Source organism: Cnephaeus nilssonii (assembly GCF_951640355.1).
Source record: "Cnephaeus nilssonii genome assembly, chromosome: 7".
NCBI lineage: Eukaryota > Metazoa > Chordata > Mammalia > Chiroptera > Vespertilionidae > Cnephaeus > Cnephaeus nilssonii.
In genome coordinates this window covers 71,916,660-71,941,595 of record NC_137078.1, presented here as the reverse complement: position 1 = coordinate 71,941,595, position 24,936 = coordinate 71,916,660, and the positions used below count along the sequence as shown (strand labels likewise).

Sequence of the window (24,936 nt, the reverse complement as noted above, 5' to 3'; positions counted from 1 at the left end):
TGGCAGTCAGGGTGCCTGACCGGGGTGCAGAGGGGCTCCCCCCAGGGAGGTGAGCTATGTGGAGATCATGGTGGGGTTTTCTCTCTGCATGACCGTTCTGAACCCCAGCTCCCGTCAGAGGGGAGACTTCTGAGCTGCTGCTCCTCCCCAAACTTAGCCTACTCCCTATTGCTCCCCACAGGCGGGGCTGGGGCCTCCCTATTCACCAGGCCTTTGTCCTGAGCAGACTTGTGTGGAGGCAGACTCGTGCCACGTCCATTCACACTCAGGGAGCCCTGAGGGAGACGCAGAGCCGCCTCGGAACCTTAGGGCATCCACGAGACAGCCGAGCCCTCGAGACTCAGGTTTAAGTACTGACCCTTCGTAAGCACTGCCATCTATCTACGGAGGCCCCCGTTGAGTTAGACACTTTTGGGCGCTTTATTTATGTTTTCTATCATCAGTCATGGAGTCCGCCACGACTAAGCTCGCCTGGCTAACGGACGCCCAGGTGCGAGGGACCTGGTCAAAGGCAGGCTGCTCCCGGGAAGACTGGCTGTCGCCGGAGGGGCGGTGAAGGGTTAGAGGGAGGAGGTGCGCTCTTCTTGCCAAGAGCTGAGGAACCCACAGAAGGCCTTTATGCCCCCTCTTGGCAACTGGACCTCACCCTTGAACCCTCCTCCTCTGTTCATTTTCTTTTTCCTTTTTTAGGGGTTGGCTTCAAATTATCTTATTTGTTTACATTGCACCCAAGTTTTATGGTACAAAAGACTTGCAGGTGCAAATATGTCCCGCCTTCATTAACTTCCCCTTCCTTTTTAATTTATGTGATTTCAATTTTCCTTCCCTGTACTGTTAATTAGGGGACCCTCTAATCAGTGCCATTATCACAGTGGTATTCATGTTTAGGAAAGCCGCTAAACAAATGCTTGCAAAATTGCTAAATGGCTAATTAATGTCTGTTAATTAAGAAAATTGCTCATGGTAACAAACCATGCCGTTGCTGGCAGCCGCTAGAAAGACACACACTTGTTGAAATTAGTAGCATGGCAGGTAGGGGAACATCTGCTCCGCGGAGCTTTCCAGAAGTGAGCAGCCCTTGGCTTGGGCACGAAAATCCAGGCCTGTCCTTGGTGGCACCCCGGGGTTCCTGCACGGCCCCTCCGTCTTTCTCTGCTCACCTCTTCTCTGGCTCTCCACACCCACCAGCTCGGGCAGGTGAGAGGCCGGGCAGCCTGGCTCTGAGCGAGAAGACGAGGGAGAAAAACCTGTGTCTCTCAAAGATTCTTTCTCCCTGTCTCCATGGAACCACACCCATTCCCATGCATGTTTTAAATTTTTCTCAAAGGCAACTTCCAAGGGTAACAGCAGCCGTGGGGGGTGGGGGGGGGTAAGAGTGAGCTGGGAAGGGCTCCTCAGCACCAGCGTCCGGCTCGAGTGCCCCAGTGGGCCGGAAGGCGGGCTTTTCATGCTCGCTGACGGTGACTTGCAGTAGGAAATACGCTTGACGTTGTGACCCAGTACGTACACACATATTTACAAATGAAATAGAAGTTAATGAAATATTTGCCTTAGAACACACAAATATCTTTTGTTCTATATTTTTATTCAGTTCCCAGCTTTTTAAAAAAACAATGGTTGCAACCCACTAAATGGCTTTCACCGCCCACTAACAGGTTGCAGCCCACAGTTTGACCAACCCCATGGTTTAAGTGAATTCATCTGCCTGGTTCTCCTGGGAGGAGTCGAGGCCAGCATTGCCCAGGACTGTGTGTGTGTGTGGGGGGGGGGGGGGGGGTGTCAGCTTGGAACCGGGGATGGCTCACCCCCACTGAAGTGGAAAGCCCCACCCCCGCCCATGCAGCAGGCAGGGGCCTGCAGCCCTGTCTCCCTATTCTGCACATGCCTGCTCCAGCTCGGGGCTGCAGGGGTTGGGGTGGGCCTTGGACCCACCAGGCTTCTCGTCCGGGCTCTGCCGTGTACCAGCTGTGTGGTGGTGGCCAAGGCCCTTCATCCCTTGAGACACAGTTTCCTCATCGGTAAAGTAGAAATGAGAAACTCCACCTCACGGGGCCCCTTCCCAGTGAAGGTAAATTAGGGCCGGGTGCTCCGTAGCCATCTCTTCCTCTCGTTTCCCCGATTGTTCAGTCTGGGCTCCACCCCGCTCCTTCTGTCCGTTTTCCTTCAGCATCAGTAGCCGGGCCTCTAGGGCCCCGGGACCTGCACCTGTCCTCCCAGACGGGGCGCTCCTCGAGGGCAGGGTCTCTCATGCCTGGCAGGCTGGGTCACTTTCTGTGCACACTGCTCGCTGCGCCCACGTCGACCAACGTATTTAACATGGCAAACTCCACTCCCACCCCAGTCGGTGCCGGGCCCTGCTCCTGTGTGCTTTGAGCAAGGAGCGTGCTTGATTGATTCTTCCCTCCTGTCAACCCCTAGGCAGGTGTTGATCAGCTTCTCTCCCTCCCGCTCCACCGATGAGCTGGCGACCCAGGCTAGCCGCTCGCACCTCCCCGCCAACCAGAGCCCGCCCCCCGCACGCCCGCCGCCCACCCTTCGTTTTGGTTTAATTTTTGTTCTTTTAAGCTTCTCTTGCGCTTCTCCATGTGCTGTGATCTATAACCTGCCTCTACTGTCTGGCCTCACAGGGTCCTCCGGGGTCACAGCCCTCGCCGCACGCACAGCCTCCACCCCACAATCCCAGCAGCATGATGGGACCCCACAGTCAGGTAACGCACTTGGCTCGCCCGCCCGGCCGGGGGGCACGGGGCACCAGGAGGACAGAGCCAGCAGAGGAAAAACAAAAATCACAACGTGCTCTTGCCATTGCCTTCGAGTCTTGATTGACAAATGAAGTGTTTTTGGAAAAAAATAATAATAATATTATTTTCTAAAGAGAGTTTTCATTCCTTGGACATCACGCCCAGCTTGGATACGAAACCAAAAGAAAAGAAAACCCGTTTCTGTGACCTTGTCAGCGGCCTTTGCGTTTTTGTTTTTTCCTCTCTCACTTTTGGTTTGGTTTTTGAGTTTGGTTCACCATTCGTTTGTGATCGAAGCTGCATCCGAGCCTTTCCTTTGTGCACTCGCTGCTGAGAGCTTTCCTGCTCATTCCCCGCACTGAGTTAGGGAGCCCGCTGTCCCGACCGTTGTCCTTGTGTGTCCCCTCCGCCCTCGCTCCCCCTCCCCTCCCTCTGTCAGCGGTCTCCGTGTGCGCGCGTCCAGCTCTGCGCACCCCGGAACGTGTGTGTCTGGGTTCCTTTCCTGATTCTCGGGTTTGCCCTTCCCACGAGCAGAGGTTCCCCTCCCTTGCCCACGTGGATGTCGCTGTTCTCCCGCGTCCTGTGCCACGTCCCCGCTGCCGCCCCATCGCCCAGCGTCGATCTCCGTGAACGGAGGCGGAGGCAGGGTCCCCTGTGCGGTGGCACCTCCTGTTCCCTCTGCCCAAAGGGAGTTTTGCCCAGAGGGAAGAGGCCCCTGGGAGAAAGGATTTAGAAGATGGCTAGCTGTAACCAAACTGGACGTTGTGGAGTGGAGCGCATTTGTGTGTGTCACTGTGCGGGAGCGCAGGCCGTCACTGAACTGATTCCCTGTAATTGCAGCCTTTTATGTCACCGCGATACGCAGGCGGCCCCAGGCCCCCGATCAGAATGGGAAACCAGGTACGGTACCTCTTCATGTTCTCTCTCTCCCCCCTCACGCGGCCACCCTTGACCCCAGCTGGACTTTGACGCCCACCCAAATGTGAGGGAAGGATGGGGAGGTGGGGGGACAGGTTTCAACAAGGTTGCTTTGCAAGCAGGTCCCCGGGAGGGCCCTGAGTCCACCCTGTGCCCGGGTGCAGCCCCGGCCAGCATTCGCCTGCCCCTCTTGGGCGGCACGGGCAGCAGTGCCGGAGCTCGGAGGGCACAGCAGCAGCAGCCGGGGTGGGAATGCAGGGTTTCAGGCTCTGCCAGGGAAGGTGGTAACACCCTCCCCGCCTCCCAGCCCCTTCTTGGAAAAGGGTCTTCCTCCTTAATGAAGTTAATTGACAACGTGCATTTTTTCCTGGAAGCTTTAGTGAATTGCCAAGGCTGGTAAATGGAATCCTGCTATTAAGGGGAGAAATGGCCCGTAGGAATGCTTAGATCAGGAGCCCGGGAGGCAGCAGAGCAGGACGCTCGGGAGTTTTCAGTTGCGCTGGGTCTGCCTGCTTCCCAGACCCAGCTCAGCACAAGGAAGGATTTGTTCCTGTAATTGGAAAAGCGGTCTGCTGACGGGGAGGCGGACTCGGCCTGGTGGCGCGCCTCGTGCTGGCCCCGTGCTGGCAGTTCTAGGTGGTCTGGAGAATTGGCCCCGGCCCCTCCCCAGTTCTGCCCATCCAGGGGCGGGAGCGGAGCTGGTGACGGACAGATGAATATCCTCTTTTGAAGATGGACGAAACCTTAAAGAAACTTCAGGGAAATTTTTTTAATGCCAAAATGTTTTTTATGTATAACTTTTTGAGTGACCTTGCAAAAGCCTTAAAAAAACCGGACAGCCACACCAGTGCCTCCAGCCCTTGTGGAGCCGGGAGTTGGGTTGCCAGCTGGCGGAGTGTTCTCTGGTGGGATCACTTCCGTTCTCAGGGCTCCGCAAGAAAGCCCTGCGTGAGCCGGTGGGCAGGGACCACGGAGCGATGCTTCTAACCAGGAGCCCCTGGGGTTTTGAAGTTAAATTGTCTATCAGGTCCCCCCCCCCTTTTTTTTTTTCTTTAGAAGTCGTTTGTTTCCTATTTTCTCTTGACACGAAGGAGACAAATGTAGAAAAGGAGAATTAGAGCCTTGGCTTTTTGAGCAGGGAGGGCCCCCCGATACCTCACAGATGAGGAAACAGGTCAGGGTGGTGGGGGCGTGACGTCCGAAGTCTCCCCGGGAGCTGGGCTCCAGTCCAGCTCCCGCTCCGGAGCCCGAGCTGTCCGCACCCCCCCTGTTGGTTCAGCTCTCGTGGTTGTGGAGGTGCGGCCCCTGCCTTGGCTGTAACCAGTCGGCGAGCGGGCCGCCTCTGCCGTGGCACACCCGGCCCCAGCTGCGACTCTCCCTCTGCCCGTGCAGAGGCCTCCTGGCCGAACCGGCTCTGCCCCAGGGATGCTTTCTGGTCATCGTTGTGGCCCTTCCTCCAGCCATGAAGGGACACGAGAGGAAACGTGTGTTTCTGTTTGTCAGTGAATCATGAGCAAGTGCCCAAGAGCAAATGGAGAATGAATCCTTACCTTTACCTGGTAATACAGGCCGGTCTTCCCAACCTCCCGCCACCCCTGTCAGAACGCGACACCGGTTTTCTCGCTTCCTGGGAACTCGAGAACATTTTTGTCCTCCAAGCGGGGGAGGATGTGCCCCTGGGAGTTCCTTGGAGAGGGACTCAGGGCTGCCAGTCCCACAGAAGCCTCCCGCCACCCCACCCAGCACAGGTGGGGGAAGCAGAGGCGGCAGGACTGGCTCGGGCTCACGTGGCCTCTTGGCTTAGGGCGATGAGAGGGCCCGTAGAGGGACAGGAACCTAAGGGTCCTTGGCTGGCCACAAAGTCTTGCAAGAACCAGCCTCTTACCTGCTTCCAGACATTGCCCAGCCCCACAGCTGCTCCATCTGCCTCAGCATCCTGGGATCCCCCAAACCAAACCGCCTCAGGTGTAACCGGGCTCAAGAAATATCCCAGTCCCCCAAGTGGGCAGACACACACCAGCCAAGTGACTCGGAGCTTGGGAACTTGGAGAGGAAGAGGGCTGAGAGGAAGCAGGAGGTCAGAGCAGGCTAAACCCTGACTGGAGAGAGAGACTGAAGACTGGTCCCTTCCCTTCCCACCACCTTGTACCAAAACCGGTTTGGGCCAGAGGCAGACCAGTGTCCCTCTCAGCCCTCCCGCAGCAGTGAGCAGATTGGGGGGCCCCATCACAGGTGCCACCTCGGAAGCACTGGCACCTGCAGGTGGGAAAGCGTGACCTGCTTTCCCAAAGGCCTTTCCTCTCAAAGGCAGGGCCCACGTTTAGTCCTCGGGCATGGGGTTCTAGAGTGAACTTTAGTCCTCGGGCATGGGGTTCTAGAGTGAACTTTAGTCCTCGGGCATGGGGTTCTAGAGTAAACTTGTCCTTGGGCATGGGGTTCTAGAGTAAACTTTCACCCCAGCGCTCTCTTTTCCAATGGCAGCTGAAATAACTTGAGTCCCAAGTAAATCACTTTAAAAGTATTTTTTTTTATTATTGATTTCAGAGAGGAAGGGAAAGGGAGAGAGAGATAGAAGCAGCAATGATGGGAGAGAATCACTGATCAGCTGCCTCCAGCATGCTCCCTACTGGGGATCGATCCTGCAACCTGGGCATTGAACCATGTGTCTTGACCGGGAATCGAACTGTGACCTCCTGGCTCGTAGGTCAACGCTCAACCACTGAGCCACGCCAGCCGGGCCCCAGTAAATCATTTTAATAGGTGTGCCAAGAAAGCCCATGGGCCCTGGTCCTCACCTTCCTAACAGTAACATCCCTGCATCAGGCTTGGGGGAGCAGGCTCTCACTCAGCATCCTGCTCACCCCGCTTCCGAGGCCTCTGCACCCCCGGCGTGGGAAGGTGGCATTTTACGTGCGGGACTCGGAGGCCCGGGTATTCGTTCTGGCTCTGCCAGTAGGTTCCTGGGGCCTCTGGGCCTCATTCCCCGCTGTCTCCATCTCAAACCCACCCCTTCCCCTGTTGCCCGTTGAAAAGGACCGCCCACGGTTACAGGATTTTAGCTGGTGGGTCTCTGGATCCCCACAGTTTAGAGACAAGGACAAAATGAGTTACACCTCCATGAGGCAAAGGAGAGACAGGGCAGGGGGTTGGTAGTGAGGGAGGGGGCTGTTGCTGCTGAGGCGCGGTGGCAGGCCGCATGGCCAGAGCGGGGCCCGGCTCCGGCGGGAGACAGGCCCACAGAGCAGCAAGGCGGAGCGGTGGTTCCTCGCCCGGAGACGCAGCCCGACCCACACGTGCCACAGTTTGCGCTAAGACCCCCGGGCTGACTGCCACTCCCAGGGGACCTCCCCCGGCTGGCAGGCGGCAGGAATGGTCTTGGGGAGACCAGGAGTGGCCCTAGCTGGTCAGGTGGGGAGCTGGGGCAGGCAGGCGTGTCCCCCTCTGCCCTCCAGCCTGGGGAGCAGCCCTCAGCCCCTGTCTCATCTCTTCCAGCCTCCGGGAGGAGTTCCTGGGACACAGCCACTGCTGCCCAATTCCATGGACCCCACACGACAACAAGGTAGAGGGATGGGTGGGCCCTGGGGTGTGGGGAGTCGGAGGGGCTCCTCCCTCTACTGCCTGCCTCTGCCACTCACCACCCCCCTACTCTCTCATGCAGGGCACCCCAACATGGGAGGATCAATGCAGAGAATGAACCCTCCCCGAGGCATGGGACCTATGGGTCCCGGCCCACAGGTAACGGCCTGTGTCCATCCATTCCCCTGACCATCTGTGTGCCCCCGCCTTCTCTCCTCTCTCACAGTCTGTCCGTCTTTCCACCTCGCTGGCTTGCAGGGATGAGAGCAGAGGGCATGGCCAGGTCCCAGCTCCTCTCTGCCCCGGGCTCGCTGGCCCCGCGCATAGCCAGGAGCAGCCCCTCGGCAGGCAGAGGGGAGGGACCCCAGGGAGGGTCCTAGGTGGCTGGCCCTCCTGGGGACGGGTGTGCTAGCCTGTGGTTTGAGGGGTCGGGAAGGCAGAGGGGCTGTACCCAGGCCGTGGTTGGTCCTCCAGGAATCCCAGAGCCTCCTCCCGTCCTGGGTGGGTGGACTTGAGCTGATGCAAGGGTCACCGCTTGGCATGACCCAAAGGCGGGACAGACGAGCGGCTGTCCTAGCTCTGTTTCCGGCTCACCATGGACAGATCAGTTTCTCCTCTGTGGGCCCCCAAAGCCTCTGCTCCCCGCTGTCCAGCAGGAGGGCGTCTGTGTTCACCCTCCTCTGCAGAGCCACCAGGTGGGAGGAGGCCAGGCTGCCCAGGCCCAGCTCACTTCAGCCCAGAGCTTTTGCCTGTGTCGTAAACCCAAGTGCCCTGTCTGCCTCTCCCAGTTAGAACGCAGTGCTCGCTCCCTGTGACCCAGCTCCGCGCCCTGCTCAGGGACGGTCCCCCGGCCAGCAGGCAGGGTCGGCAGAGCCGTTTCAGAGCCTTCTCGTGGTTGGCTCCCACTCTCCGTGTTGGAAGGTGGCAGGTGCTCTGTCCTCCCCTGGGGAAGACGGCCTGAAAGAAGCGGGAAATTGGGAAAGGGGCGGAGTTCCCTGTAGTGAGGGCACAGGGTTTTGTTGTGGGCGGTCCTTCCCTCTCTGCCCTGCCCAGGAGCCTGCTTCTCCTCCCCACCTGCTTGTAGATGTTTGGGTTCTCTGGGCCCCTCCCAGATGTTTGGTTTCTGGTTCCCTGGGGCTGGAGTAGCATCCCCCCCCCACACACACACACACCCCTCTCTTTTGTAGGAAGAGGGTCTCGGCGCCCCAAGCCCCCTGTCCCGCCCCGCATTGTGCTGGCAGCAGGCCAGCCCCTGCCTTCTCGGGGTGCTGCATCGGTGGTGGGGACACCTCAGGGAGGCCTTGTCTTCTCTGGCCCTAATCCTAAAAGGCAAGCCCACTCCCGGCAACCTGTTCCAGTGTTTTCCTCTTCCCCCAAACCTGACTTTTGGCCCTACTTTCCCTGTGACTGACCGCGTGGCCTTGGTACTTACCTCCAGCTGTCGTCTGTGAAATGGGAGGTGTGCGTGGCCCTCCAGGGTCCCTGCTTCCCCAGGAGAGAGGACCTGGTGGGCACGGTCCCGCAGGAAGCAGCCCAGCTGGCTGGCTGGCGGGGCCGGGGCAGGAGCCACAGGTGGTGCCCGGACCCTCCCTGAGGGGGTGCACGCTTCAGGCGTCTTTCGGGAGTGAGCACCCTACTTGTCATCTCCTCGCACTGGGTGGCGGTGTCCTGGGCTTCCGCCCGCCCCAGGCCTCCCTCCCCGCTTTTGCTCCAAGTGCAGGTCACTCTCCTGGTGGGAGGGCAGCACGACGCAGCAGCTTTGGCCCCTGGAAGACCTCTCTCTCTCTCTCTCTCTCTCTCTCTCTCTCTCTCTCTCTCTCTCTCAGTGGGCTGCCTGGGCAGGCGGTGAGCTTCCTGTTCTGTTCTGGAGGAGCCCAGATGAGGCTGAGATTTGTGGAGGGGATTTCGTAGCTGCACGAGGGGCTTAGAAGGGTCCTTTATGGGAGCCAAGGTTCTGTGATGCTTAAGGCAGGATTAGGGGCTTCGGCATTGGTTCTGCTGCCCACCTCCCGCGTCCGTGCACACCACTGAGGACTGACAGCACTTCAGAGCCAGCATTTCGTCTGCTGCTCACGGGCCCTGTTGGGTTGGCCGTTCTTTGTCTCCAGTCTGTGGACGAGGCAGCCCAGTCCCAGCTCTGCTGCTGGCGTAGCTGCGAGAGGCACTGTCACTCTGCTTCTGTGCCTCAGTTTTTTCACCTTTAGAATGGGAATAGTGATGGGGTTGTGAGTGATTGCATATAAGTGATAAGAAGTACATAGCACAGCCTGGCACAGATAAGCATTATTGTTATTTGTGTAGTTTGCCCAGAGTAGCCAGCAAGTGGCTGGACCCGGGTGCTAACCTCCCCTGTGTTCTGACCCCAAATCCATGGCTCTTCTCACTGCCCCCTGACATCTCTGTAAAGGGCCCGGCCCCTGCATGTCCCTGGAGCCTCCACTGTGTGCTCGAGGGCCGGTGCACACCTTCTCAGCCCTGATCAGGCGTGTGGGAGGCGGACTTTACGAGTGCTGGCTGGCCCTGGCTGGTGGGCTCAGTGGCCATAGTGTTGCCCACACACTGAAGTGCTGTGGGTTCTGTTCCTGGCTCCTGTTGGGAGGTAACCAATCAATGCGTCTCTTTCCCACCAATGTTTCCCTCCCTCCCTCCACCCCTCCTCCTTCCTCCTGCCCTTCCACTCTCTAAAAATCAATGGACAGACTATCCTTGGGTGAGGATTAAGAAATGAAACTTTTAAAGCAGAGTGCTGGCTGTCCTGCCCTGCCTCCCCCGACGCCAGGCCCTGCTCATTGCCAGCCAGCCTGGGCTGCTCCTGTCCTTGCCCACACCCTCTCGGGGCATTCTTCTGGCCTCCACGCCCGCTGTGGGTGACCAGGCAGAGGAGGTGGCCCCGCGGCAGTGCGGTTTGGGGAGGGCGCCTGGCTGAAGAACTGAGCAGCAGCCTGGGCTTGGCTCTGGTTGGTAGCTCTGGCTCAGACTTCCCCTTCACCCTTCCCCCCGGCCCCTCCGATGTGTGGCACAGAGGGTGACTCCGGAGGCTGCGGATCCAGGTTGAAACCCCAGCTGTGTCATTTGCTACCTGACTTTGGGCAGATCTTTCTTCCCTGAGACCTCAGCTCCTCTTCTGTGGAACAGGGATAATCCCAGCCTTGTTATAAGGACCAAGCCAGAGGCTATGTGTGAAGCGTGCTGTGTGCTCAGTAGAGAACAGCTCATCTTGGCTGTTCCTGTGCCACCAATTCTACCAACCTGCTTCTTTCAGATTCTCCTACAGGACAGAGCTGAGCCACAGCCAGGCTCGTCTTACTTCCCTTCACTCCTTCACTGATCGATTCAGCACCTGGTGTGTGCCCCCTGCTGCCGGGAGTGAGGGGCTGGGCAGGTCATTAAGACGCAGCTCCCATCTTCCAAAGGCACTTGGAGTTCAGCAGGAGATGGGCATGTGGTCGCGATCATAACCCAGAGTGCTGTGGGCAGTGGAGGAGGGGAGTGCAAGGCATTATGGGAGTAGGACGGAGCCGTTAACCCCAGGGGGTGGGGCAGGGAAGGCTTCCCAGCAGAGGTGCGGTCCGAGCTGGGTTTTGCAGGGTGTGTAGGAGCCCACCCAGTGGAGACGGGAGGCAGGCATGCATTCCTGCCACGAAAAGAGCACTGGGAAGGGGAGGCAGGGCTGTCTGACAGGACGTGAGCCAGGTGGAAGTTCCGGGTGCCGAGTCAGGTGCTCTTGTGGGCCGTCCCACCTGCTCTGGGCTGGACTGAGCTGGGCTGGGACTCCTGGGGGTTTCCAGGTTCTGTCTGGACTCTTCTCTCAAACAGAACCTGGATTCCTTCTGAGGTAGAAACCTGCTCCGGGCACTGCGCCTGGTGAGGCCCCACGTGCCGGCGCCTGGATGAGGCCACTTGGTCTGGGGGCGGGGGCACACCCAGGCCGGGGCAGGCCTTGGGGACAGCGGCAGGTCAGGCTTTTCGGGAGCGTTTCTTCCCTCCACGTTCAGCCCCGGCCCCGGCCTGCCAGCAGCCCCTCCCTCGTTGTGTCCGAGGTGCTGGCACTTCCCAGTCAGACCTCTTAAGTCCATTCTCCTTTCCCCGCCTGGACCTGAGCGGGAGGGGCCCATCGGCGCCCGGAGCCCAGAGATGTGAGGGGCTTGCTTGGCGTCCGTCCGTCCGTGTGCTTTTGAGAGAACCCCCTGGAAGCCCCGAAGCTGCGTGTGAAGCTGTGCCTGTCCCTCTGTGCTGGCTTGTCATCGTGATCCCATCACTCGGTTCCCACCCTCCCTCCGCCTTTCTAAAACAAATGTGTGATTTGTTCTCATCAGGCTCTCTTCACGGACTAACCCTCTCGCCTGTATTCTGTCTGTTTTCCCTCCCTCTCTCCGGCCCCGTCTCCTTCTCATAGACTGACCCTTGGTTATCGTTGCAGAATTACGGCAGCGGCATGAGACCACCGCCCAACTCCCTCGGCCCCGCCATGCCCGGGATTAACATGTAAGGCAAAGGGACCCGCCGGCGGCTCCGAGCCCACGGCTGTCCCACCCTCTGCTGCCCTCCCGGGACACTTGTGACTCGAGTCGTCACTGGCCCCTCTCTGGGCCTCAGTCTCCTCCTCAGTGCGGCGAGAATGCTGCGGCCCGTCCTGGTGACGCGGCCCCACCCCAGAGGGTGCTTTACGTGCTCAGCACGGTTCTCGGCACGGTGCACGGCTTAGCTCGCCTGCTCTTCACAGTAGCCTGCGAGGAGGTTATGTTAGCTACCGTTCACAGGTGAGGGAACTGAGGCACAGAGAGGCGAAGCCACTTGCCCAGGCTCACACAGCACCAAGTGGAAGGGTCCAGATTTGAACCCCTGTACGGCCGTTCTAGTGCTTCCGTGTTTCTTACCCGCTCTGCGGTGATGGGTCCCTAGGCAAGCGCACATGCAGAGGAGGTTTTATGTACTTCACAGGTTTTCCTGTAACTTTTAAGGAGTTTGTAGATTTCTACCCATGGAACTAACTACCCATTACAGCCCCAGAACCCGATGGTACCTCAGGCCCGGGGCTGGTAGGCAGGACTTCCTGTTAGTCACTTCAGCCCTCTCACTCTGCCCCTGCTGGCACCTCCCCTTGGCGTTGACGGCACCTTTTTCATCGTCTCCATCTCTCTCTCCCTCCGTCAGGGGCCCGGGAGCTGGCAGACCCTGGCCCAATCCTAACAGTGCTAACTCAGTGAGTACCAGGTCACGTGGGCGTGTTTGCCAGGGAGGGGATTCTGGGGTGCAGGGTGGTTCCTCTCCCAGGTTGGAGGGGATACAGCAGGTCTCTACCTGATGCCTCTAGGAGAAGCCCACCTGTAGGCGGAAGCTTGGGAGTAACGTGCGGGGCCATCCTGGGCTCGGCCCTGTTTCTGCAGAAACGGGTGTGAACTGAGAGCTGGGCTCCGAGCACCGTTCACATAGAGGCTCCTGCAGGACCAGCACTCAGAGGAGAGGGCCGGGGAGGGGCACGCACGGGTGGTCCAGGGCGAAGCATAGAGGTGTGGGGCAGCGTCCCTGCTGTCCTGCCTCTGGAGCTGGAGGCCCCCTGGCTCCCTGGGAGGTTCCAGGATCAGCTCGGTGCAGGAGCTGGGCTCGGCTCACACCCCCGCCCCTGGTTCAGTGGGTGACACAGCCGGTCCCTTCAAGAACGAGTCGTGTCCCCAAGTGGGTTTAGAAGCCACAAAGTGCTGCCTGTTGGCGCAAGTGCCTCTGACACTTGCTCCCTGCCTCTTACTTCTAGATTCCATACTCCTCCTCATCACCCGGTACCTACGTGGTAAGTGTGTGTGAGTCTGGGGTGCTGCATGTCGAGCCACTTGTTACTGAGCGTGCAAGAGAACTCAGGGAGCCCTGTCTTTTCACTTTCAAACACATCGGAGCACAGGTTCCAGCTGAGCTGGACCTTCCTGTCATTCTGCCGGAGTTTGTACCTTCTGCTGGTCCCAGAGTTCCCAGCAAGCCCTGGAATTGGCATCCCCCTCTGGGGGCTGACTAGTGGTGGGTGGCTTCCAGCACAGGCTTCTGGTTTCACTGATGAGCATGCGTAGGAGTACACGTACGCACACACATGCACACACACGCACACACGTACACACACAGACGCACACACGCACACACACGCCTCGGTTTAAAGAAAGAAAGGGGAGGATTCAAGTCCAGTCCCCTGGGGCTCAAACAGGCGGGCTCCGCGTGCGTGAGGGAGGGTGAGCGAGAGCTGAGTGCCGGCTGGCCCGGCGAGCGCTTGCTGCTGTCCCGGCCAGAGCTCGGTGGCCTCTCCCCTGTTGCCACCCTGGGTTTCTGATGTCGATTTTTGTCTCATCTCCAGGGACCTCCTGGCGGTGGTGGCCCCCCAGGAACACCCATCATGCCTAGTCCTGCAGGTGAGGGCTTGGGGAGGGTGCCTTTGGGGGGGTGGGAGTCCTGGGGGGGCACAGGTGCAGAGCCAGAACTTGCCAGCCACTCATCCTCCGCAGATCATCTTGGCGTCCGGGATCGGGGGGCGTGAGGTCCCTGGTGCCTGAAACCACTGTGTGGCCTCAGCCAGATCACGGCTCCTCTCAGGTTAAGGGACGAGCAGAGCAGGGCGGTCTGGGACAAGGGTCTCACTGGCCCGGCTCCCTTGGTCTGAGGGACCCCTATCCGATTGTACGTTTCTCCAGGTGACTGAGAAGGGGCTTTTGGATTCTGGCAGCCGGAGCCCAGGACTCTGTGCCTGGTCCTCTCTGTAGGAGGCCCCTCCTCCCTTTTCCTTTAACCAGAGGAGGGCATACAGCACACGCACAGCATCGTGTGTCTCTCCCAGCTAAGAATAGCACGCCACCAGCGAGGAGTTCAACACGCAGCCCTTACCCACCCAAAAATAAAAAGTGGGAGGTGGTTGGATTTCTGCCTGAGGAATATGGGGCCTGCTCCTGATATAAAGATGTTCGCTGGTTTCCTAAGGAGACCTTTCTGGCTAATTGGGGAGACCGAGGGGTCCCTCTCTCCCACCCTCCCCTCTCGGCTCCCCATAGCCAGAAGCTCTCGGCTGCAGGGGTGGAGCTGGCGGGCGCAGGCGTGATGTTCCGGCTCCCACTCCGACTCCTTTCTGCTGCTGCATTTTTATGAGCTGCATGACCTACATTCAGACTGGGTCACGTTAAACCACTCCATATGCTAATGTGGCTCCTGCCCGGCCCTGCCTCTCCCCCCTGCCCCACCAGCCTGGCAGGGCGGCCCCTGGGTGATGTGTGGTGTTTCTCTTTCCCCGATTTGATTAAAACTGCTGGGCAGGGTCAGGGAGAGCACAGGTGGCGATCTGGCTGCCCCCGCATTGTCCCAGCCAGGGAGCAGATGTGGGGTGGGGTGGGGTGCGGAGACAAGAACTGGGACCTGTAATCCCCCTTTGCCTTGTCCACACTGCGGTCCAGATGTCCAGACACCCCGAAAGTCTTCATTTCAGGGTTGAGTGGTTTACACAGTTGAATTTTCTGTGATTAAAAACTTTGTGAATCTTCATTAAATACAAATTAGCCAGAAAATGGCGGTACTTAAAAGAAATTTTAGGTGATAAAATACAAAAGAATGAGTTCAAGTGCCACGAGTTTGTTTTAATTAAGAAATGAATTAATCACCCCGACTTGCGGGTTTCCACTATTCTACAGATTCAACGAATTCCAGTGACAACATCTACACAATGATTAATCCGGTGCCGCCTGGAGGCAGCCGGTCCAACGTAAGTCTGCTTTCTAACAATTTACATATCAGATACCATAACAAATCATAATTAACTTCCTCAGCTGAGGGGAAAGCAAGTTTAATTGATTTCAGCCATTTGTTTCCAAAGATGAATAAAATAAACCGTCAGAAAAGTGATTAACTCTTGGGCGCCTCCGTTCCCACCTCAGCTGCCAGTGGCCAGGAGAGAAGGGGATGAAGTGATCCCCCCTCGTCTGGTCAGAGCGGGGTGCCCACTGGGGGCTCTGCTGCCCTGTGTGGGGTGTTGGTGCCGGAAAGCACCGGCTGCAGGTGGGGTTTGGGCCGTGCCACACCCTCCCGCGTCTGTTTCCTTGGCCACGCAGCGAAGAGTGGAGGCCGCGCAGGAGCCCGTGCCTGCTCGGGGACCTGCCGCCTGTGCCTCCGTCTCCTTGGGGAGCCCTGTGACCCTCGCACCTTGCACCTCTCTGCCTCTCTCCAGGCCATCCCCCGGCCAGAAGCCCCCCTCCCCCTCTCGGCCTCAGAGTTCCAACCTTCAGTGATATTGCAGCTCCAATCCTACCTTTTCTCATCACCCTCTCCCTGCCCCTCAGTCCCGTGTCCCGTGGGACTTGATGCAGCTGGAGCGTGTCCTGCTCCCAGCTGGGAGCGCCCCGAGGACAGTGCCGGTCTGTCTCCTCCAGGCAGCCCTCCCACGCCAGCCTGGAAGGCGAACCCCGCCAGCCTTGCTCCCTGGGGCTCAGGGTGTGGGAAGGAGGCTGCCTGTGACATCAAGTCTGTGGACTGCAGAGCCAGAGGGTGGGCTTGGGGTCCCCAAATTGTCTGTGGCTTTTGGGGTGATGTATTTGGTTTTGTTGGCTCGGTTCTTAATGTGACGTCTAAACCACCCCACGTGCTGAACTCTGGCGTGAGCGGCCCCACGCTGGTCACGGCAGGTGTTCAAGCTCTGCAGCCTCTGTGGTGAGGGTCCGTGGCCCGCCTCCTCCGGTGCCAAGAGGGGCCGTAACCAGGGTCAGCAGATGGGAACCTCGCATCACACCTGATGCCCCTCACCCCTCCCTCCCCTCAGCACCTCCCACCACCCCGCCTCATCACGAGGGTGACCGGCCATCGGGTTTTCGCTCTAAAAGCCTCATGTCCCAGGACGACATCCCAGGACACGGAAGGCCCTGGTTTATGGCAGTGGCTGCAGACACTTGGGCGGGAAAGTGTGGGACCTATACAGCGGCCAGGACGGGGACTAGCACCCTGTTCGGCGTCCCACGGAAATGGCGTCCGTTCCCTCCTCCCATGGTCGCCGTGTTCCTCCTGACCACGGTCTGTCCCTGGCGACCTGTGGCTCCCAGGGGTGCGACTCAGGGCCGCAGTCACGCGCCCCGACGGCGCCCCTTGTGGCTCTGCCTGCAGGGAGCTGCCGTGCTGTGGAGACGGCAGGTTTCGTTCTCATGCTGTGAGGGTTGGGACCGTGTTTTCCAAGGGTCCAGATGAAAACGAGAAGGCTGCCCGTGCCAATGGGAAAGACAAAACGGCCGCGTTATTTTAACGACAGGTGGGAGGACACCCACCGCTGGACTAGGGAGGTGGACAACCAAGATAGAAGGTGGTGCGCGCGTCCCGCGGAGGAGGGGGGGACTGCGCGGGGCTGGGCAGCGCATTGGAGACTGGAGACAGGCACAGCCTTCTAAATCAGTCAGAGGTGTTTTGCATCCTGCAAGAAGACACCAAGGCTCAGTCCAGAAGAGCGGCAGCTGTGCGCAGTCGGACGCAGCCCTGAGGGCCCTCGCCTCCCAGCCCCTGAACGGAGCCGGCGACGCGGCGGAGGCGGAGGCCGCCGCTCGGTCCTCCGGGTGAGCAGAGCAGGGTGTTGATGACGGTGGTCCTTTCTGTGTAGTGTCGATTCCGTCGGATCTTGCCAGCACACAGGCGAGCTCCCCGCAGGAGGTCACGAGGTGCAGCACGTCCTGGCCATGGAAGCGGGTCCGACCGCAGGCCTGGGACACTTTGACTCGAAAACCGGAGCTTTAAATCGTCCTCCCGATTCCTGTGAAGAAAATGCAAATCAAAGATCGTTGTTCTCTTATCCAAATACAAACTTGGGCTGTGCTCACTGGTCTGCGTACTTGGCAGACGGCATGCAGTTGATTTGGCAGCTTCCGTTGCGTCTGTGAACCGCGTTCCTGCTCCGTGTCCCGGTGCCTGGCCCCCACGCGGCTCCGGGGACTGATAGCTCACCTGTGAGGTGAGGCTTTCGGAAGTACCGGGAGTGTTTGCTCTCTTGTCCGTTTCCTCAAAACGGGCAGGTGCGATTAATGCAGGTTTTGACTTTATGGAAATCGAGAGCCTCAGACACCTGCCCGCAGGATGGCCATCTTTGTTGCTGGCCGTAGGGAAGGTGTTAAAATGTTGGCCTGCTGCGCTGTCCTTCTCAGATTAGGAAACGCATTGAGATGAGAACGGAGAAAGGAGATACACCGAAAAAGAAACACATGCTTCGTCCCCAGAACCGTTGGGGGGTCTGTGCAGAGGCCATGAGGAACCTAGAAGTTTGGGGTCGGGTAGGGAGGCAGAGGGGCTGCACAGAGCCTCCTGCGGCCACGGCGGTGGCTCGACTTGGAGAAGTGAGACTGCTTGAGGACTCAACAAATGTCCCAGGGAGGGCAGCCCCCTTAAACAGGACTTGCTCGGTTTCTTTATCAGAACTGTAACTTAATTGGAACCCGACGGGGGTCTCACACGCTCACATTGCCTTTCTGCTTTGAAACCGTTTTCCCTGAGAAGGAGACGTGTGCTTGCCGATGACGGTGCTGCGCGTGTTGAGAAGTGACGGACCTCGGAGCTGGTAGCTCCTCTGGCGAGTGTACAGATGCCAGGACTCCCCGGGCGAAGGACTGCTCCTTACACCAACACCCAAAGTTAACTGGAGGCAGACCCGAGGCTGAATGGCAGAGCTGGCGCCGTCCGGCGGGAGAAAGCCCCGGCGCCGGCCTCGTGGCCTGGGCTGCGCAACGCCGCTTCGCTGCGACCCCCGAGGCACAGGCGACGAGCGAACCAGCTGCACTGGACCCGTCAACGCGAACGTGGGCGCTTCCGAGGACTCGTCAGCCGCAGCGGGGAAAACACTTGTAAATCACACAGCTGGTGAGGGGCTTGAAGCTAAAATGTGTAAAGAACTCTTAAAACTCGGTAATTTTTTAAAAACCCAATTAAAAAACGGACCACGGGTCTGAAGAGACATTTCTTCAGAGAAGAACAAATAAACAATGAAATGGCGCTCAGCATTACTCAGTGCAAATGAAAACGACAAGAGGTACCGCTCCCACCCAGGAGGGTGGCCGTCGTTGGAAATAATAACCAGTGTCGGCCAGGACCGGAAGAGACGGCGCCCTGCCCCCCCTGGTGGGCGTGTCCAGTGCCGCGGCTGCTCGGGCGGCCGTCCGGCCGTCCTGCGGAAGGTCCAGCCGTCACCAGCGACCCTGCCGGTCCATGCCTAGGTCTCTGCCCAGAGAGAGGGAAACGTGTGTCCCCACAGTAATTGTACACAAATGTTCATAGCGTTCTTCATAATAGCCGACAAGGAGGAGCCCCCTGCGTGTCCGGTGTCCTGCCTTGAGTGTGTGAGGGAGGAGCCCCCAGAGTGGGAGCTCCCTGAGGCCGGGCCGAGGGGCCGCTCAGCCGCCATCTCTGTGCTTCTTTCAGTTCCCGATGGGTCCGGGCTCCGACGGCCCGATGGGAGGCATGGGCGGCATGGAGCCACACCACATGAACGGATCCTTAGGTGAGCCCGCTGCCCCGCAGCCTCTCTCTGCCTCCGCTCCGGCTCAGCGAGGCCTGGCCCACAGCCCGGCCTCACCTGCCCACAGGAGGGTCTGGGAGAGTCCTCGGCACAGCAATAGCGTGGGGCTCGGGCGGGAGGGAGGGTGTGGAGGCCCCTCCACGGAAGAGTGGGTGGGAGACTGAACGGGATTCTTTCTTGCTTCCAGGGTCAGGTGACATAGATGGACTTCCAAAAGTGAGTGTGTGTGCTGTCTCCTCCCTGGACACGCCGCCCTGTACCCCCACCCCCGCCCCTTCCCCCAGAAAACCTTGCTCCCCGTCGGCTGGCAGGTCACCTCCTCTCCTCTCCCTGCAGAATTCTCCTAACAACATAAGTGGCATTAGCAATCCTCCAGGCACCCCGCGAGACGACGGCGAGCTGGGAGGGAACTTCCTCCACTCCTTCCAGAACGACAATGTAAGTGTACCCGCCGCCCCTCGGTCATCCCTGGACCGTCACCCGGTCCCCGGGGTTGGGGACTTCACAGTTTCAGAGCCTCCTTCCTGCCGAGACCTACCCATGGGCCCGGGGCCTAGCAGCCTTGTTGTGGGTCTCGCCTTCCTCCCTCCCTCCTGTGTGCCCTGACCCCTGCAGGCCCCCTGAGTGTGACCCCCAGCAGGTCCTCCTGGAGGCGCTGTGTGCAGGCGCTGTGCCTGGAGTGCTGTGCCTCGGGCACTGGTTGAGCCGATGGTTGGAAAGGGCGGGGCGGGCAGCCTGGCCTCTGGCCCGCTGGGTCGTAATCCACTGGGTCCGTTTCCATCTGTCCTGGGGAGGAAGGTTCATGCAGACGGTGACTTCCTGAGGTCTCGCTGCAGAGGGGCTGGCCAGCTCTTCCACGTCGGGCTTCTGTCCACGGTCTTATTTGAAGGAACAGCCTCGGGGTTGAGCAGTTTTTGAGAACCCCAGACAGGCTCCCACCCCGGGGCACCCTGGCTCACCTCCCTGTCCTCTGCTGCCCTGTGCCTGCCCGACTGCAGGAAAGCCAGCTGCAGCCTGTGGCGGGTAGGCGGTGGGGGGAGGGGGGGCGGGGAAGGGCGCCTGCCTCTTCAGCTGGAAAGGGGTGATTTGAGGGAAAGCGGGGGGAGTCTGCCTCCAGAGTTCCTGACAGGCACAGGCTGCCGCCGAGAGGCGCCTCCTGGCCCTGCCAGCCCCCGGCCCACCCAGTGTCCCCCAGTCGCAGCCCAGCCAGGCCTCCAGCTGGTCGCGTCCGCCTCTGCGGTCAGACCTCCACACGTCTCCCGCTCCCGGCCCTCACGCCCCTCCTCTGCTTCTCCCGTGCAGTATTCTCCAAGCATGACGATGAGTGTGTGACCCCTCCTCTTCTCCAAGATGCTGAGAGAGCCGGCATGGCAGGCGGGAAGATGCCAGAAATTATGCAAGAAGAAGTGAGGTGTCAGTTGCCCAGGAGCTGGGGGAGGGGCGCCTCCGCTCCCCCTCCGCCCTGCCCTCTCCACTCCCCCACCTTTCCCAATTTTAGTTTCATGCAATAAAAAGGCCGAACTTTTTATTCCATAAAACATGAAGGACAAAACTCAAAATAAAAATATATTTCAAGTCATTGACCAGAAAAATCCCACCCCTTGCCCTTTCCCAAGAGGATCTTTTATGTACATGACACTTTTTTGTTGTCTTTTGTTTGGGTTTTACCATTGTTGGGATTTTTTATTTGTTTTCCGGGGGTGGGGTTGGGGGGGCAATTTTTAAAAAAGGAAGCTTCTAGCAAACCCCCACCCCATTTCACCCCAACCAACCTCTTTGCTTTCTTTAAAAAAAAAAAAGGAAAAAGGACAAAAACCCCCACCAAGCCCTGCTGCCTGTACCCAAGCCCCTCCACCGGAGAGCTAGTCTCAGTGTGCGATCTCACGCTGTCTTTGTAGCCACCTAAAAATAATAATAATGATAATGATAATAATAAACTGGGCCGTTTACAATCATGGTTTCTTTCAAAGGGCCTTTTTTGGAAAGCAAAAGGAAGTCACCCTTTTCCATGAGAGGTTGTTGGCTTGTGCAGATGGGCAAGGGAGGGGCGGGGACTATTTTGTTTTGTTTTTTTGCTTAGTTTCTCCTGGGCAAGGTGGCAACAGCAGCTGCACAACTTGGACCCCAGAATGTCCCCCGCCCCACTGTGTGGCCGGAGGGCCCGGCCACCTGATTCAGGCTTTCAGGACTCCACCAGGCGGAGACTCACTCGCTGCAGCCCCCTCCTCAGCCCCACCCCGGTCTCCCCAGCGAGAAGCCTGCCGCCGGGTGGTGGTCTGCAGAGACTGGGGAGCCCACCCCCGACAGGATGGCTGTGACTGGGACATGGAAACTGTGACCTCCGTCCTCGTCCCCTGGCCCTCGCGTCCTCGGTGTGTGCTGGCAGCGTAGCGCTGGAGTTTGGGGTGTTTTTTTTTCTTGTGTTTTTTTTTTTCTGTTGATTCTTCCTCCTTTTTCAAAAACGGGATATTGACCAGAACTGCTCTGCACATGCTTGGAACTGAATGGAGGACAGACTTTGGAATAGCTGCGGGGGTGGGGGACACCAGCCACCAAACCGACGCGCTGTTTCCGGTCCTGTTTTTATTTTCAAAAACCGACACGCGACAGTGGGGCCTGTCCCCTCCCAGGAGGGTGACTCGGCCTCCCTCACCTCAGCACCCCCACGGAAACCTCTGTGTCTTGCCCCGGAGACACCCGGATTCTTTGTACATTTACTCCCCGCCCCCTCCCCGTAGCTGGTCTTTGTTTCTCCCCTTTCTGATCCATGTATATCATATTATGTGAGATATCATCTGCCTGAAAAGAGACCTTGTGCGGATTATTGGGACATTGTAGCTGTTTCTGTGTTTTTCTTACTTTGTAGTCTGGTTCTGAATTAAGAGAGGAAAAAAAAAAGTAATTATGATACATTGTAGTTTGTGTACGATATATGTTGATAACGTTTTATTAAAGGGACATCTTTTTTCCGCAGCCCTTCCTGACCTGTTTGGGGGGAACGTGGGTGGGAGTTCATTACACTGATTACAAGAGGCAAGACGCCGGGTGGGCACAGGTTTTTCCCGTGTGTGTGTGTTCCGGCCGCCGCCTTGCCCCGCACGCTCACTGCGCTTTCTTGGTGAGTGGCCGCGGCCTTTGGTGAAGGGGTTGGGAGGGAGGACGTCGGTCTCACTTCAGGTACTTGGGGGCGTTATTCAAGCCAGTTTCGGTTTCCTGTCTTGCAAACACAATTTGGCTTGCCAGCGTGGATGTTTCTGGAAGTAGAGAGGTTCCTGTGGCCTGTGTTTTCCGTGGAGTCAGTACCAGCCAGGATGGCCCTCTGGGCGGCCGCCGCACCTGCTCCTCCCTTCGGTGGGATTCGCTTCACGGGCCCTGGGTGCGGGGCTCCCGGTTTGGTTTGGTTTTAATAAGGAAGGGAAGCTCTTGAAGGACTTTGAGTAGCAGTTTGGTGTGAATTTAGGAAACGGGAATGAATAAGCGCATCCGGAAGGTGGCCGGGTGGGCTGGGAAGATGTGGGGACCCAGTCCCAGCCGTCACCTGGGCGTGACATACTGAGCGGGGTCGGTGAGCTGCGGTGGGTGCCGATTTGAATTTAGAAGTTCCTGTCTCCTGGAGCTCTGGGGACCCTGGTCCAGGCCAGCGGCGGGAGGGGAGGGGGAGTGTCTGAGCGTGTGGCTGTCACCTTCACGAGATCCCAGCCAGCAGACGATGGATTGCCAGTTGGGTGGCCCGCCTTTGCACGGCCGTGTGGCCACGGGCAAGTAGGTTCCCACCTCTGCTCAGTTTCCTCACCTGTAAAATGGGATCATGGTTGGCCTACCTCCTGGGTTGTGAGGGGAAGGTAACGGGGAGTGTTCAGAACGGCCTCGCACGAAGCGAGAGCGGTGGTGCTCGCTGTTGGCCGCAGCATCTCACCTGGGGAGAGCCCACGTCGGTGCGATGGGGAGTAGTTGGGGGGGGGGGTCCCGAAGACCCCTCTTGCACCTTCCCTCATCTTAGACAAGGTTTTGTAGGCTCTTGCCCAGCACAGACACCTTTGAACTATTGGGAAAACATCACTGTGAGACGAGGCGCACACCGTGGCTGAGCTGCACTCAGGAGAAGGTGGAGATGGTGGGCGAACATCCCTCTGTACCCTTGCTGCTCCCCGTGTGCCCAGGGCAGGACTCGGGACAGGAGCCATGGGGGGCGCGGGGGTTGGTGCGCCGAGGGGAACCCAGGTCATGGGGGAGAGGACAGTCTGTAGTGAGAGCCTGCTGTGTGCCTCTCTCCTGCCTCTGCTGGGGGGGTGAGGACACCCCGTGCCCTATCACCATCCCTCCGCCTCCAGCAACCCCTACAATTGCCTTAGCAACATTCATGGCCCTGGTGAGGGCTGTTCAGGCCCAGAATGTTTTCACTGCCTCCCAGACCTGAGTGAGATGCGCGGGCCGGGTCAGATCCAGGCCCAGCAGCCTGAAGGGTCCCTGAGTGAGAGATGGGGGGTGGGGGGGTCCTTCCTGTGCTCTCAGAGGGGCTGCAGCCCATCCTGCCAGCATCACTGTCCATACAAGTCCCACTTCGAGGGGACAGCCACCCTGGGGTCCAGAGTGAGGGCCGGGCCGAGTCAGAAAAAGCTGGGCTGGCTAGAGACAGCCTCCCTCCTGGCTGGGCACCCCTCCCTGGAGGCAAACCAGCTGACGCCAGCAAGGGGGCGGGGTGGGTAGCTGCCAAGGTGCAGGGCCAGAGCAGGACTCCAGGCTGGGCTCAGCTGGGCTGGTGCTGTTCAGCCGGAAGCCCAGGTGACCCTGGGGAGCCCTGTCCCTGGCTCTGCTGCCTGAGCAGTTCCACAGGCTCCGGGGGCTGAACCTGGAGCTCAGCCTGGCTTCTGTGAGCATTCTGCCCTGAATTGAATGGAGCTGGGTCTCCCCTGGGCTGAGCGGAGAAGATGGGGTGATGGTTGGATGTGCCCTACCTCTGCTCTGCCCTGGGCTCCTGGGCATTGTCACTAGGGGTACTAGATACAAAAGACCAGACCCAAGGTGAGGGTGCTGGAAGTGAGAGGGTCCAGCCCTGGTGCAGAAATCTCTGTTCCCAGATGCCCATGGAGGCCCAGTCCTTGGCGTCCGCTACCTGGACATTCAGCCACTGCCTTGGTATCCTGCCCCCCATCTCAGCCCTCCACTGCCTCAAGGATTCTCACTCGCTTCTGAGCAGCCTTACACTCCATCCACTCGTCTTCATTGGGCACCTATGTGCCAGGGACTGTCCTGGCCCCGGGGATATGGTCATGAGTAGAACAGGGAAGGCCTGGCCAGTGTGGCTCCGCTGGTTGGGCCTCATCCCCTGCACCGAAGGGGTGGAGGGCTCCATCCCCAGTGCGGGGTGTGCAGGAGGCAGCTAATCTGTGTTTCCTTCTCACATTGATGTTTCTCTCTTTCTCTCTAAAAAAATCAATTCTTAAAAATCTTAAAAAAGCACACCCACTCATGGAAGGATGGAGCTGCCCCTCGCTGAGGTGGGGCAGGCAGCAGGATGAGCAGGGTGAGGTGACGCTCCGTCTTGACAAGTTCGATTTGAGATGCTGTGCGGAAGCCATCGGGCGAAGATGTCCAGGAGGCAGCCTGGGCTGGAGACGCACTCGGGGAGTTGTTGGCGTTTGGGAAGTCTTTGAAGCCACGAGCCTGGCTGAGATCCTCTGGAGAGCGAGTGGACAAGGGCCCAAGGACTCTCAGGAATGAGAGCTGGGAAATAGAAACCAGCAAAGGAGGCAGAGAAACGAGTGAGACAGCAAGGTGCCGGGGGGCCACGTGGAGGAACCGGGGAGCAGAGTGCCGAGTGCTGCTGCGGCCAGGACGCAGGCCCGTGCCCTTCGCTCAGACCCGCCTGACCGCCCTCCGCACTCAGGCCCCGCCAAGAACAGCCAGTGATTGTCTCCCACGAGGGGCCGTTCTCTTGCTGTTTTCTCTCCGCAGGCCTCTCCTGCCTGCCCTTCAGAATCAGCTCAAGTGGCCCCTCTCCGGAGTCCTGGCTGCGATAGAGGCTTTCTCTGGGCCCGCATGGCCCCTTGGCTGTGTTGGCTCAATGTCTGCTCCCCAGCAGGCTGGGAGCTCCTCGGAGCCAGGAAATGGGTGTTCCCGCCCCAGATCAGCCAGCACGTGCTGAGTGTTCACGGAGTAGCTCGGGGTTTGCGTAGTCAGCCTGCTCAGAGGTGGGGAGAG

General features: G+C 58.9%; 1 protein-coding gene across 2 annotated transcripts in view; it reads left to right on the top strand.

The window, feature by feature from the left end:
• SSBP3 (single stranded DNA binding protein 3) overlaps nt 1–20,265 on the top strand; it is a 146,194-nt gene extending 125,929 nt beyond the window's left edge. The window contains exons 6-18 of one of the 2 annotated variants that reach the window (XM_079776659.1): nt 2,628–2,708; nt 3,582–3,641; nt 7,152–7,218; nt 7,318–7,394; nt 11,656–11,720; nt 12,390–12,438; nt 12,988–13,023; nt 13,573–13,627; nt 14,891–14,961; nt 18,639–18,717; nt 18,923–18,951; nt 19,072–19,173; nt 20,038–20,265. In XM_079776659.1, the coding sequence (XP_079632785.1) occupies nt 2,628–2,708; nt 3,582–3,641; nt 7,152–7,218; nt 7,318–7,394; nt 11,656–11,720; nt 12,390–12,438; nt 12,988–13,023; nt 13,573–13,627; nt 14,891–14,961; nt 18,639–18,717; nt 18,923–18,951; nt 19,072–19,173; nt 20,038–20,067 (801 nt within the window). In that variant the 3' untranslated portion in view covers nt 20,068–20,265. The remainder of the gene's footprint in view (nt 1–2,627; nt 2,709–3,581; nt 3,642–7,151; nt 7,219–7,317; nt 7,395–11,655; nt 11,721–12,389; nt 12,439–12,987; nt 13,024–13,572; nt 13,628–14,890; nt 14,962–18,638; nt 18,718–18,922; nt 18,952–19,071; nt 19,174–20,037) is intronic. The other variant, XM_079776660.1, reaches the window with a different exon arrangement.
• The last annotated feature ends 4,671 nt before the right edge of the window (nt 20,266–24,936 follow it).